This window comes from Lichenostomus cassidix, chromosome 19, assembly GCF_008360975.1.
Source record: "Lichenostomus cassidix isolate B80296 chromosome 19, HeHo_3.0, whole genome shotgun sequence".
NCBI lineage: Eukaryota > Metazoa > Chordata > Aves > Passeriformes > Meliphagidae > Lichenostomus > Lichenostomus cassidix.
Genome location: NC_139499.1, coordinates 8,558,885 through 8,571,683, shown reverse-complemented (window position 1 = coordinate 8,571,683; position 12,799 = coordinate 8,558,885). Strand labels below are relative to the sequence as shown.

Here is a 12,799-nt window from a genome sequence, read left to right as displayed (position 1 = left end):
TGTGTAGAAATTCCTTGTTCCTCTGGCAGGGAGGGAGCAGTGGGAGCACAGGGTGGGCGGGGAGCGCAGGGCTGGGGGGCTGCAGTGCCACCCCGGTGCCTCCCTGGCAGCTCAGGGTCCGAGCAGGGGGCAGAGAGGAGAAGTCACCGATGCACAAATGTCTCTTCTTGCCCCCAGCCACCAGCCCTGGCTGTGGGAAGCGAAGAAGTGAAGTGTTAAACCCGAGGCCAAACAGCAAATTAATTGCAGCGTTAGGAACAGACCCAGTGTCTTCAGACTCCCATCTCTCGACTGAATCACACTTGCTTATTGCAATATATTTATGAAGTTTAAGCTTAAAAGTCGCTAATACTTTCCAGAACCAATTTCTGTATTTGCTGGTCCTTGATTTCTTTCATATTCAGCTGAAACGTGCCTTTTGTGCTATGTTCTTTTCTTTTGCAGCTAACTCAGACAGAATTGTTTTCAGCCTAAAGGAGGAATATTTTCCTGATGGTGGGGTGGGGAGGGAAGAGCTCCCTGTCAGGCTTTACAGTGTACAAATATTTGTAGAACAGGTAAAATCTGTAACCAGTGTTTTCATTGCTCCTTCTGTTCGCTGTGGAAGTGTCCAGAGCTGATTCCTCCCATGCTGGCTTTGCCTCCCGAGTGTCCCTGTGAGCTGACGAAGGGGAAATCTGTCACAGGTTGGATCTGATGATCTCTGAGGTCTTTTCCAAGCTCAGTGATGCCATCAGGAGGGATCTGACACTCGTGGGGAAGCAGTGGCATTGTTTCTGGAGCAAAACTCCTCACCCACAAATCTGTGTCCCTGTCTGGCCTGCAGTGCCCACCCAGCCGAGCTGCCAGGCAGTGCCACCCAAGGGATGGTGACACCCAGGTGACACTGCACTTTGGGGCCACTGAAGAGCACAATATTCCAGCTTTAGGCATTGCACAGTGGGATTTTTATTTCCTCCCGTCGCTTCCCAAACGGGCAAAGGCAAAAAGCTGCAATCCAGTTGGGAAGTCGGGAGGTGTTTGTGTGTTTTGGTGAATCCATCCCAGGGAAGAGGTGTGGCTGTGACAGCCCTGAGGCCACATCCCAACCAGGACAGTCCCTGCACTCAGCCAGCAGAATCCGTGTGTGCCTGGTGGGGATTTTGTAACCAGATTTTGGAAATCACTACAATTTTTGCATGCTGAATAGCTATTTATATACATATATATTTTATATATATATATATAAAAATATATATATCACAAATGCAGGCCACGTGTCCAATTCAGCTTTGCTTTTGACGAATCAAATAATAAAAATGAATGTTGCAAGGGTTTTGGTTTTTTTTTATTTTTTGGGAAGACATCTATTTAAGATTTTTTTTTTTTATTACACACCTTTGATGTAAAAACTAAGAACTGGTTAGACAAAAAAAACAAACATATATACTACAGATAAATCTTTATTAGAAACCACATTAGATACAGGTGGTATGGAATTTTAAAATGTTTGTTACATAGCATGGACATTTTATTTTACATATCAGAACATAAAGTCATTTTACTACCCTAAGCTGTCTCTGGGTGCATTTCAATAATTAGCATAAAAATGTTCCATGGTGAATTAAGATGCCTCATCTCTCCTCTGTCTCCTTCCTGACCACACCAACCTCACACTTCCCAAGGTGCAAACCTGACCCTTTTGTTCATCTCAAAACTCCACCATCAGTCTGGAGGGAGTGGGGAGAGGTCTGGGGGTGTCACTGCCCAGAATTTGAAATGCTCAGTTCATTTCTCACTGTGACACTGGATCAACACTGAACCAGACAAATGAACCTAAAAATCAGGGTGGGCAGCAGCCCAGGGGCAAAGGAAAAGCTGCCTGGATATTCTGCCTGTTTTACAGAGGTGACCAACACAATAACAATGTCATTTTAAATGAATAATCATTTTTTAAAAACCATTTTTCATGTACCTTCTGCTCATCCATGCAATATTTATTGATTTAAGGCAGTTTAAAAAGGAACTCCTGTAGGAATCATTTCAGAATCTCTCAGTCAATGCAGGGGAGGTAGAGAAAGCTTGATCATGAAATGAATGCAGTTTTACCTGGTGAGATCTCAGCAGGCTCTGCTGGCAGCCTCTGCAAAGGGCACAGCCAGGCTCTGTCCCCAAACAGCCACTGGAGTGAGTGAATGCCATGGGAATCTCTGTGCCAAAATGAGCTTTGCCCTGTAAAAATAGCACATGATGTTTGTGAGTTCAGGACCCGATTGGGAAAGGCTGAGTTAGCACAAAAATGTGCAAAATTTGGATATATGCTAATCTGGTCATCTGGGCTCCTTTTATAGGCACTGGAGGGAGATCAGACATTGAGATTAAATGGGATGAATCATTCTCTGGTGATGATCTTTTTCCACTCAGAGAGGAATCTAGTTCAGCCACTTTGAGCAGATTTCCCATTTCCAAATGGCTACAAAGTCATGTTAGTGGGATCTCCCTTCCGTGTGATTTTGACAAAAACAGACAGGATTGAATTATTTACATGACAAATCCCACTCAGCCTGAGCACAGGTAAAAAAAAGAAAAAAAAAAAAGCTGGTTGTGTTATTTTATGGGATGGAAACAGGTTGTTAGGTTGTTCTTTTTTAGTTTACTTTATGTTTTCATTGCAAGATTTCTCACCTGGACATTGTCCAATCCCAATCCCGAAATCCCAGGTGAGGCACCCAAGTTCCACTTGATTTCTCCCAAATATTTGGGAATATTTTCCCAGCTGGGCAGGCTAGGCAGGTGCTGGATGTGCTGCTCCTGATCCAGATCTTGGCTGAGCAGGATCATTCCCAGGGATGAAGAACCAAGAGCACAGCAACCCTGAGTGTCCTGAAGGATTCGCCCTGTTTGTTTTTCAAATCAGAAACACTAAACTGGGCACATCACTAAAAAAAAAAAAAACCCCAACAACCTGCACAGCTTTAAAAGAGATCAAGTGTGCTTACCGTGTCCCAGTTTGATTTACTACAGTTTAAACAGCTTTTAATTCTCAAGAATGTGGAGGTTGATGTGTGTGGAGGCTTTTCCAGCCCCGGTGCTGCAGCTGGGAATGGCAATCCAAGCTCAGCAAAACCAGGCCCATTTCAAATCAGATTAAAGGGAAAATTAGCAAGTGAGAAAAACCTGAATACACACGAGGACCGTTTGCCATTGATGTGCTCTAATCTGCACTAAAAAGCCCAGGGAATTTTTAAATTCTGTTTTTCTTGAAGGTAGATGTCCAAATTGAATATTGGCCTGAGCAGGCTGAGTTCCACCAAGCCCAGCAGCTCTCAGTGCCAACACTGAGCTTGGACTTCCCTCGAAATAGAACAAATATTTGTATCAGCTTGCTGAGAATGTGAGTAATAGGAATATTTGCCAAAATTTCAACAAGCTAAACTTCAGCCCTGCCAAAAGCCCCACCATTCAATTTGGCATCGCTGGCAGCTCACAGGCTCAAGAGGGGCCTAAGTCTGGAAGAGCTGGGGTGTTTTTGGCCAACATGAATTTATTTTTCTGTCTCTCCACATTTTGGAAAATTTGTGCCTCTCTGTATTAATTTATGATGTCATTAAATAATTCTTTTTGCAGCTTGTATAGAAAGAATGTTTCTTTTGAAGATGAGAACTCCCCTGAGGATGGTTATAGTGAAAAATTCCAGCCAGAGGGAAAAAAAAAAAACCTCCTCTCTCCTGTTTCTGCAGTAGTTTAAACAGCAAAAAAATCAACAATATTTGAATTTAAGGACCTGCTCCAAGGAGGTGCCATGCACTTGACTGTGACAAGAGGCAGCCTAAATTCAGTGTGATTAGAGAGGTTTTGTTTCTGTGCTAGCAGGCTGGAAGAGAAATCATGAGCCTGTGACTTAGTGGTAGGAAACATCACGTTTTGAACTGATTTGCTCTCCACAAAGTACAGGATCAAGATTAAAAATTAAAATCTTGGGAGTGGTACAAGCAAAGCACAAAGCCTTGTCCAACATGGACCTTATTTAATGTGAGAACAGTGCCATGAGAGAAATGCATCCCTGCAGGCAATGGGGTTTGGGTTGGTGGTTTCAGCTCTGGGTTCACAGCCCCTCCTTGCACCAGCACTGGGCAGGACAGCCCAGCCTGTGTCTTACAGAAGGAAATTTAGAATTAAATTGAAATTGATTTAATTTAAGGAATTTAATTTAATTTAATTGACATAAAGAATTAAATTGAAATTGAAGTTTAAACTCGGCATGGGCTGCTCAGCCTCACTGAGAGAGGACTGGGGGAACAGCAAGGGAAGGTGATGCCCTTGAGGCTTTTTGTCACCCTGCTGGGTGTTTGTGGCCACCAAGCCTCCATTCCTGGCAGGAAGATCCTTTTCCTGGTCATGGCTGGCAAATGTTCCTTTCTGAGAATGCCAGGGCAGAATTCCCAATGGATTCACCCAGCTTGTGCAGCAATTCCAGGCTGGGAATTGTCCCCCTGAGCTCACCTTTGGAACCAGATCCTGAGAGAAGGAAATAAAAATTTGATTCATTAGTGCAAAGTGCTAATAATGCTAATTCAGTTAAATTCAGGGTAATTGCTGTTTTTGTTAATTAGAAACTTGTTTAACAAAAAAAAGCAAAATTCACTGGAAGGAAAAGGAGGAATAGCTACAACAGCTCACAAGGCTCTTCTCCCACTGAAAAATCCTGATGGGAAGGAGGTTTGAATGAGCATTTGCTAAATGCCAGCATTTCTCATCTGGGTTCTTTTTGTCCTAATTTTCCCTAGTTCTCAGCAAACATGAATTTTTTTGCTTCCAACCACACATTGCTGCAGTTTCGAGGAACATTTTCAGCAGGGCTGTATTTACAAACTGGTGGAAAAATGACGTTTCAAAAAAAAAAGGAAAAATTAGGTGGAATATCAGCATCATCTACTTGGGCAGCAACGATTTAACAGTCCTGAAAGACCAGATTTGACAAATGTATCTTCTAGCTGGGAGGTTGACACTGATAACAGGACTCTGGGCCAAATTTGTGGATTAATCCTCAGCCTCTGCCAGCAGGGATGGACACATCCTTGGAGAAGTATTTACTGGAGAACAACATGTCCAGAGAACAACGTGTGCAACACCATTCCTGCTCAACAGCCTTACATAAGGCACACAACAATGCCTGCTGCAGTTCAGCAGAGATGAAAAGCAGCATTTTTGAGTTTTCGGGCCAAAATCTTAAGGTTCAGGCCTATTTCTATTGAAGACAAAAGGAAAATTTTATATATTTCAGTATAGCAGGACCAACCTTTAATCTTCCCTTCAGCAAGCCCAGCCTGCAGCCTTGGCTGTGCAGTGCAGATTAGGAATGAGGCATGGAGGAGTTGAGTTTGATGGATGACAAAAGCCACACTCTGAGAATTGCAGTTTGCTCATGCCCAGCTACTGAGAGAAAATAATATTGTGTTATATTTAATATCAGTTGTGAACCTAATACACAAAGGATTAGCTGAAAATGTGACAGAATAATACTCAAACCATTGATTATCCCCTCTAAATGCAGGAAGCCATTTTAGCCTGAAACTTTGGAGCAGCTGGCCCTGGACATGAGGAATCAATCACAGGACATCCTGGAAAGGTGCTGAACTTGCCTGGTGCATCAGGTAGCCTGAGCCAGTTGGTGTGACAGGGCTGCCCAGGCTGGAGGCAAAGGGGACAACTCCTGGGCAGCCAGGGCAGGGCAGCAGTGGCACAGGGGACAGGGAATCCATTCCATTTCCAGGGCAAATCCACAGTGTCTCTCCTGGTCAGACATCTTTGGGTGAGGAGTTGGTCTAAGCCTTTTCCATGAGAACACCAAAGGTGACAAAAAGGATTTTAGCCAAATCCAAATTCTTGAGATGAATCTGTTCCTCCTTCTGATGACACAGCTCCAGTTCAAAGCTTGCAGAGTTCCCCTCACTCCCCCTCAGCCTTCCCTTCCCACCATTCATCATCCTGAAGGCGAGCAGACAGCTCAGAGGCAGGAAAAGCTTCCAGTGGGATTTCTGTCCAGGATCACAGCTCAGGACTGGATTTACCCCCAGCACCAGAGCTGAGCACAGGCCTGCAGCCCCTCTGCCTGTCCCCACCAGTACCAGCTAAGGACAAAGGGATTTGAACTCTGGATAAACATTGTCCAAGCTCTCCCAGCCTGGGAGGTGTCAGTGCAGAGAGCTGCAGGGGTTTGCTTGGAAAGCCAAGAGGGAAAATATTGTCCTTGAAGATATAAAGGACATTTAGCAAGAGGCAGTGACGGCTGGAATACTGATGTTCCCACTGACCATCCTCACAGCTTGAAAAACAGAGCTCTGAAAATGTGCAAAAAGGGAGAAAAGTAACTTTGATCCCATTTAAGACAGACTAAACATCCCCTTCCTCCTGGGATCTCTTATTACTTCTTTGGTTCAGTTTCAATTTTGCAGGTACGTGGGCCAGTCCTGATCATCCCATTGATGCTAATAAAAATATCCTATTAATTTCCAAATGACAGGATATTCTCCTTCCACAGATATTCTATGACCCTTTCCTGACAGGCTAATATAGTAATAATTCCTTATTTGGCTCCAACACCCCATTCAAGTGTTTCCTTGGAAATACTTTGTTCCTTTCTGTTGTTTCTTTCTGTGGGTTGAGATCCTTTGTGTGGCAGCAGCTCCTTGAATTGGTTTTCCACAGCTGAGCTCCTCTCGTGTCCTTCCCAGTTTTCCTTTCCATAGACACTGAAGTGCTCCATTTCAATGAATCATGCTTTCTTCTAATAAAATATTATTTGGGTTCGATGCCAAAGGCCAGATTTCCATAAAAGAGATTCAGAATGAGTAATAAGCAAAGCAAAAATTATTTTTATTCTTCTGTGTTTCTCTCCCCACTCTCATTTTTGGGGGTCAGAGAGTCCTTAGGCAAGCAGTAGCATTAGAACTGATATTTTATCTCTTCAGTTTTGTTTCAGAGCTGCCTTTTCTGCTGGCCCATCAGCTAAGTCAGATGTTTCCATCTTCCTTACTTTCCTGGGCAGGACCATCAAGAGCCAGTTTAGTCCCTGATTCAACAAAATATCTCCAATTGCTCTGACCTTTCCCACCCCAGTTCCTAAAGCTCTTTGACAGGGAGCCAGGGGCAGCTGCCAAGGGTCAGGAGAGGGGAAAAGGCTTTTCCTCAGGGGAAATCTCCTGTTATCCCTCTCAGCCTCCCACCTCCCCTCCTGGCAAGGTGAAGCCCCAACAGGAAAGGCTTCAACCCAAGGTTTGGGACATTTACAAGGCCAAGCTGGGCCAGCAGCCCTGGCAGAGCATGGAGAGCCTGGAATGAGGGATGTGGTTCCTGCTAGGAACAACCACTGCCCAGAGCTGCAGCAGGAGGAGGATGGAAGTCAGCAGAGAGCACAGCAAGCTGCTGCTTGTAAAAGTCACCCTGAGCTAACTCCAGGGATACACAGAGGAGTTGCTCTGTAGGATCCACAGAACCACAACTTTCTGTCCTGCTGCACACCGAGGGCTCCTCTGGTTTGGGGTTTTTGTTGCCAAACTGGCAACACCTTCAGCTCTTCAAGGTATCAACAATGCCTTTTTTCATGTGTTGGTACCATGCCCCGAGCAGGGAACAACTGGGAATTGCCAGTGTAAAGTGATAGGAGAGGCTGTCCTCACATTTCATTTAATAGGGTACATTCCTTTTTGTAATATTGCTGCAAGTCCCTCGAATAGAAGTGAAATAAAAACTGTTCTTTTACTTACTGCTAATAACAGCCAGTCGTACTGTCCTTGAGAGCCACATATAAAAAGAGTGGAGAAATATTTTCAAATGGTAAAATAGTGCACTATAAACGAGACTTCTGGAGATGTTACCTAAATTAGCCTTGCTCAAATGCCTTTGTGATATTTAATCATAATCATAAAAGTCAGAGTGCTTTTGCCTTTCCATCAGAAAGCAGCCTTATGTGTTTTGCTAGTCCCAGCTCCACACTGGCTGGGTGTCGTGGTGTATAATTTCATAGACACAAAGACACTTCACTACCATAGCTCTCATTATTAAACAATATATTTTAATTGTCACCACCTTTCTCATATAGACATGGGCCAAACCTGCCCTTATTGGCTTCAACTGAGCTCCACAAGGGATGAATTTGGCTCGATATATATAAAAATACAGCGAGTCGAGTAATAAAAAGAAATGTTTGGGTTTCTTTTTTTATAGCAGCCAGGGTTTTTTGGGGTTTTTTTTTTTTTTTCCCTACGAACACACATGCCTGGCCAGTAAAATCCCCTGATAAAGGACTAAAGTGTTTAAGGCTTCATATGCAGAATAGCCCATGGTGTTTAATTACAATAGCAAAGATGCCATGTTATAAAAGCTTTTCTTACCTGCAGAAGGGATCCATGCTCTCCAATGAAGCTTAATTGCCCAGGACATGCTGAGTTTTCCCCTCTGGCAATAACCTCTAACACCAATAACTCCGCTGTTTCTTTTGACATCTGAATGGCTGAATATTGTTAATTTTTGCTCTAATTTCCTTATTTGGATTACAGCTTTTCCAGTGGTTTACTCCTGATGAAAGTATTGGGCGTTAGAAGAGCTTCACTCCTGGGACATTCCTCTTTCTTTCTTGCACTTTTCCCTCGGAATTTCGCTCTCTCTCAGCCTGCTGTGGCTCTCCTGCTCCCCCATCTCCTTTCTCCTTCCCAGCATACTTGGCTCCAGATGGAGATTTATGCATTTCCCCTCCTGTGATCCTTTCCTGCTGCAGCAGCAAGGTTTCAGCTCCATCCCAGGCCCAGAAGATGCAAATTTCTGCAGAATGAATTGACTTTAGACTTGAAAGGAAAAGCTTTACCTGGCTGCCAAGCACTCCATGGTTTCACAGCTCTCACACAAACACAGCACAGTAAAAACCCCCATCTTACTGATATAATTTTGGGGAAACTGAATCTTTTTTATTTATTGAGTTCAGTCAGATTTATAGCTCCCATTCCTGCCCAATCCTGTTGCTTCATAAGGAGAAGATCCCATTTTTACCTAGAAAACACTGCTTTTTGCAGGGTGGGGAGGAAACCTCTCCCTTGGACAGGGCTGGGATGTGGAGCCATGATTTAGAACCATCACCTGCATGATCCTCCTCATCCTCACTCCTGCATCCTCAGCTTTTGATGGAGCCAATTTCCTGAGTGCTGGGAAAGCCTGTGGCTGCAGCCTGGAACAATCCTACCTCAGTGCTTCCCTTCTGTTGTTGATCCTTTAATTTCCTCCAGCCGACTCCTGCAGGGGACTCACTCGGAGTTTTATGCTCCTCTTTTGGACTAATCATTTACAACTGACTTTAAAAAGGAAAAAAAAAACCCAAATCCCTTCTCTGCTGCTACTGCTCCATGGAAGGGTCACTAATTGGGATGTACTTCCAGCCAAAAGGCAATGCAGGTTTAACAGCAATTCACAGCAACCTAAAAATTCTGCCCAAAGCTTTCTAGGCAGAGCAGTTATTTAGAATTTTACTCCCAAAAATTTAGGGTTGCAATCCATAAAATTCCTCTGCAGTGCAAATTTTCACACCTTGAAGAGGCAGGCGAGCAGAAAGTCATATAAAAGTGATTAATAGATGAAATCACAGTATCAGGATCTCCTGTTCTGCTGGTTAGGAATGTTACACACAGGGCACAGTTCTGTGTGTGAAAATAGAAAATTGCAAATAGCTGCAATTCCAGATCTGGAAGAAAGGCACAAGCTGGATTGGAAGTTTAAAAACTTGTGCCTAAGGGGGAACTGTTGGCTAATGACAAAACAGGAAACAAGATGAAATGCAGGAGGACATACATTAATTTCTCTGAATTATTGATGTTAGCGCTCTGTAAAATGGAGATCAAAACAGTAATGTTATTATATAAGAAAACCAATATTCGTTTAAGGCTATTTAAAAAAAATTCTATTAAATTCCAACTTAAAGCTGAGAATCTGATGTCCAACTCTTGGGCAACAGCCTTATTACTTTATCATGTTAATTATGCAATCACAGATGCACCTCCTTCCACATACATTTATTTTTAATAGTGTAGCTTTTCTGAGCTGTGCTAATAACAACTACCACAACAGTTGTGACTTAAACACAGGAATGATCAACTACTAGAATTATTTTTGTATTTGTATACATTACAGGGGATAAAATAGTTCTTGAAGAATTATTTTATTGCATTAAAGGATAAATTTCTACAACAGTTTGATGCATTTTACATGCCAGCTACCACTACAAACCACTGTTAAAGCTTTAAATTAATACAAGCACATTACTTGAAGTGAAAACAAGCCCACAGTAGATTTTCAAGACCAGAAATGGGGTTTGCAGCTCTTTCTGGCTGTATCAGTCAGATAATCAGTCAGTTTATAAACATCCAGATTCACCCTAAAAATCAGGAAATTCAACCCTTTCACACACTCATGATAAAAACCTGAGATTCAATTCAAAATATATTGTGGCCTCCTAAATCTAGTGTATTCCAAGCTACTTTAGGGGACATGAAGGAGATTTTAGGGGACAGAAAGGAGACTTTAGGGACAGAAGGAGGAACTAGAAGGGCTGCAGGATGGTTTGGAGGTTGGCTGTGCATGGCAGGCGATTTATGCACTGCTAATTCCCCCCTCAGACGATCAGCCTTATTCTGGGCTGATTTCAGCAGGAAAATCTCTGCATGGAGATCAACACTGAGCTCAGCCATAAGATCCTAATTATTTGAAAGGCATTTGTTTTCATAGCTTTTTTTTTTTTTTTTTACCCTGTGTCCAAGTCGATGGCATTTTAATGCCTTATTAAATGGTTGTTTTACAGCAGCCACTCTGTTCAGCTCTGTGCCCATGGCTGTACTTTGTGCTGCAGGATTTCACCTTTCCACAATCCTGGCTGAAGAAATATTTTCCAAATTCCCTGTAAAAGTGGTCGATATTTCCTAAGACAAATAGTGGGAGGTTTTTTAGCTGCTGCAATTTGCCATTGATAGGGGAGATATGCCATGGATGTGTTTGTGTGTCCCTCTGTTTATGGCCTGCCTGCAAAAAGGGTTTGTGTTCATTAAAGGATATTCTTGCTAGCTGGGGCATGGTTTTATAGGGCTTTTTTAGTTACATAAACAAATGGCAATGTTTTCATTTCTGTTTTGCTTTAATTCAGTTTAAATCACAGCAAGATGAAATATGCCAATGCTGCCCTGCCATGTTTTCAGCCCAGACATTGCCATGTGGGGTCTCTGAATGCACAAGGAATTAAAAAAATGAAGCAATTCAAACTTGGAATAAAATGGAGTGGATGAGAAGTTTTTATGTTAAATTACTTTGAAGGGCATGTAAGGTAAGAAAACATTCAAATGTGAAAAGGAAGGTGATTAAAAAATATATTTACCAGCATTGAGATAATCCCAGTGAATTTTTTTTAAACATATGGTGAAGCCTTTGCTTTGTTGCAGTCAAATGGCAGAACCCCCAGTGAGTCCAATGGGGCCAGAATTTGTACCCAGCTAGTTCCATCCCATCCCTCACACACAAACACTGTGCTGAACAGGTTGGTTGGGGTTGGCAGCAAATAATTTAAAAAGTCCTTTACTTATCTGTCTGATCAGTCCTGATGGATATGAGGCATGGATCAGCAAAACTCTTCTAAGAGAAAAGAGAATCTAAACTGCCTGGTTTCACTTCTGGAGGGTTCTGCAGCAGCAAGCAATAATGAACAGACGAGGGAAGCAGCCAGACCTACAAAAGAAATAGTATTTTTAAAAGGACTGTACTTAGGGGGAGAAAAAAGGGTTGCCTTTGTACATAAAGAGCTCTATTCATTAAAAGGAGTTTTTACAAATGTGGTTATTTCAAATAGCCGAAAAGTGTGAAATACACTTAAAATGAGTAAAATTTGTGGGTTTTCCTCTGGGTTAAATATGTGCCATACTAATAAAGCTCTCCTCACACCTCTTCCTACCTCAGAGTCTTTGGCCTCATTCTGCAAGATGGTTTGAATTGAGAGAGCTCAGCACTTCCCCAAATGGACCATCAGCCCTGCAAGGCTCAGCTCTGTAGGGATTTAAGGGATCCTGAAGAAATCCTGAGCTGCACACTCAGTGAGGCACAGAGCAGTGCTCATGACACACTGAGAACTCCATCCCTACTCCTAGGAGTAGCTGCTACACTGAGCAGCTGGGCAGCTCAGCAGAGGGGAAATCAGGAGGTCACACAAATCAGAAACATCCAGCAACTTCAAACCTCTCTCAGGCAGCCCCAGCAGGTCCAAGTTTAAAGCACAAATTCTCTGTTTAGGTGCTCAGATCTTGTGTCACTCCACAGTCCAAGCACCTCCCAAGTACACATATAAATATATATAAAAAAAAATATAGATATATACACATATCTATGTCATTGATTCACAGACCCCAATATCAGGCACAAGTCCCACCTGGCTCTGCTATTTCATGATAATATGTTGGTTTCTGCAGGAGTTTCTCCCACATGCAGTGCTCTCCTTCCTATTCCTGGTTTTAAACCATACCTGGTACTTTTAAACCATACCTGGTTTTTATACACTGAATAAAAACCACATCAACAGCTTCTACATGGGAAAACATCCCTGCCTCAGGTTTCCTGAAAGGTGTCCCTGTGATGCAGGTCAGCATTCCTGGGTGACCCAGAGGAACCCAGCAGGACCATGGATTTCCATGAGAGCTCATTCAACAGAGATTTTAATCATTATAAAATGATGAAAATCTTTACAGCACTGATTTCCCAGCGTTACACCCTTCCTGCTGGTTGGAACTTCCAACAGCTT

The 12,799-nt window shown here is 42.8% G+C and overlaps 1 protein-coding gene and 1 long non-coding RNA gene across 6 annotated transcripts in view; both read right to left on the bottom strand.

Annotated features, from left to right (window-relative positions):
* Positions 1 to 7: 7 nt before the first annotated feature.
* On the bottom strand, positions 8 to 3,686 carry LOC146429245 (uncharacterized). The gene is made up of 2 exons (XR_014855758.1): positions 2,089 to 3,686; positions 8 to 654 (listed from the first exon to the last, which is right to left on the bottom strand). It is a non-coding gene; the product is annotated as an uncharacterized LOC146429245 (long non-coding RNA).
* Positions 3,687 to 3,727: 41 nt separating this feature from the next.
* Positions 3,728 to 12,799, bottom strand: part of BRIP1 (BRCA1 interacting DNA helicase 1) — a 95,083-nt gene continuing 86,011 nt past the window's right edge. For 2 of the 5 annotated variants that reach the window (XR_014855754.1, XR_014855757.1), the window contains exons 25-26: positions 5,279 to 11,736; positions 3,728 to 4,497 (exon numbers count right to left, since the gene is read on the bottom strand). Coding sequence is in view for 1 of the 5 variants with exons in the window: in XM_085078483.1 (XP_084934609.1) it covers positions 11,644 to 11,736 (93 nt within the window). In the remaining 4 variants the exon portion in view is untranslated. Of the gene's footprint in view, positions 11,737 to 12,799 lie in introns of all 5 variants that reach the window. The other 3 variants (XR_014855755.1, XR_014855756.1, XM_085078483.1) reach the window with 3 other exon arrangements.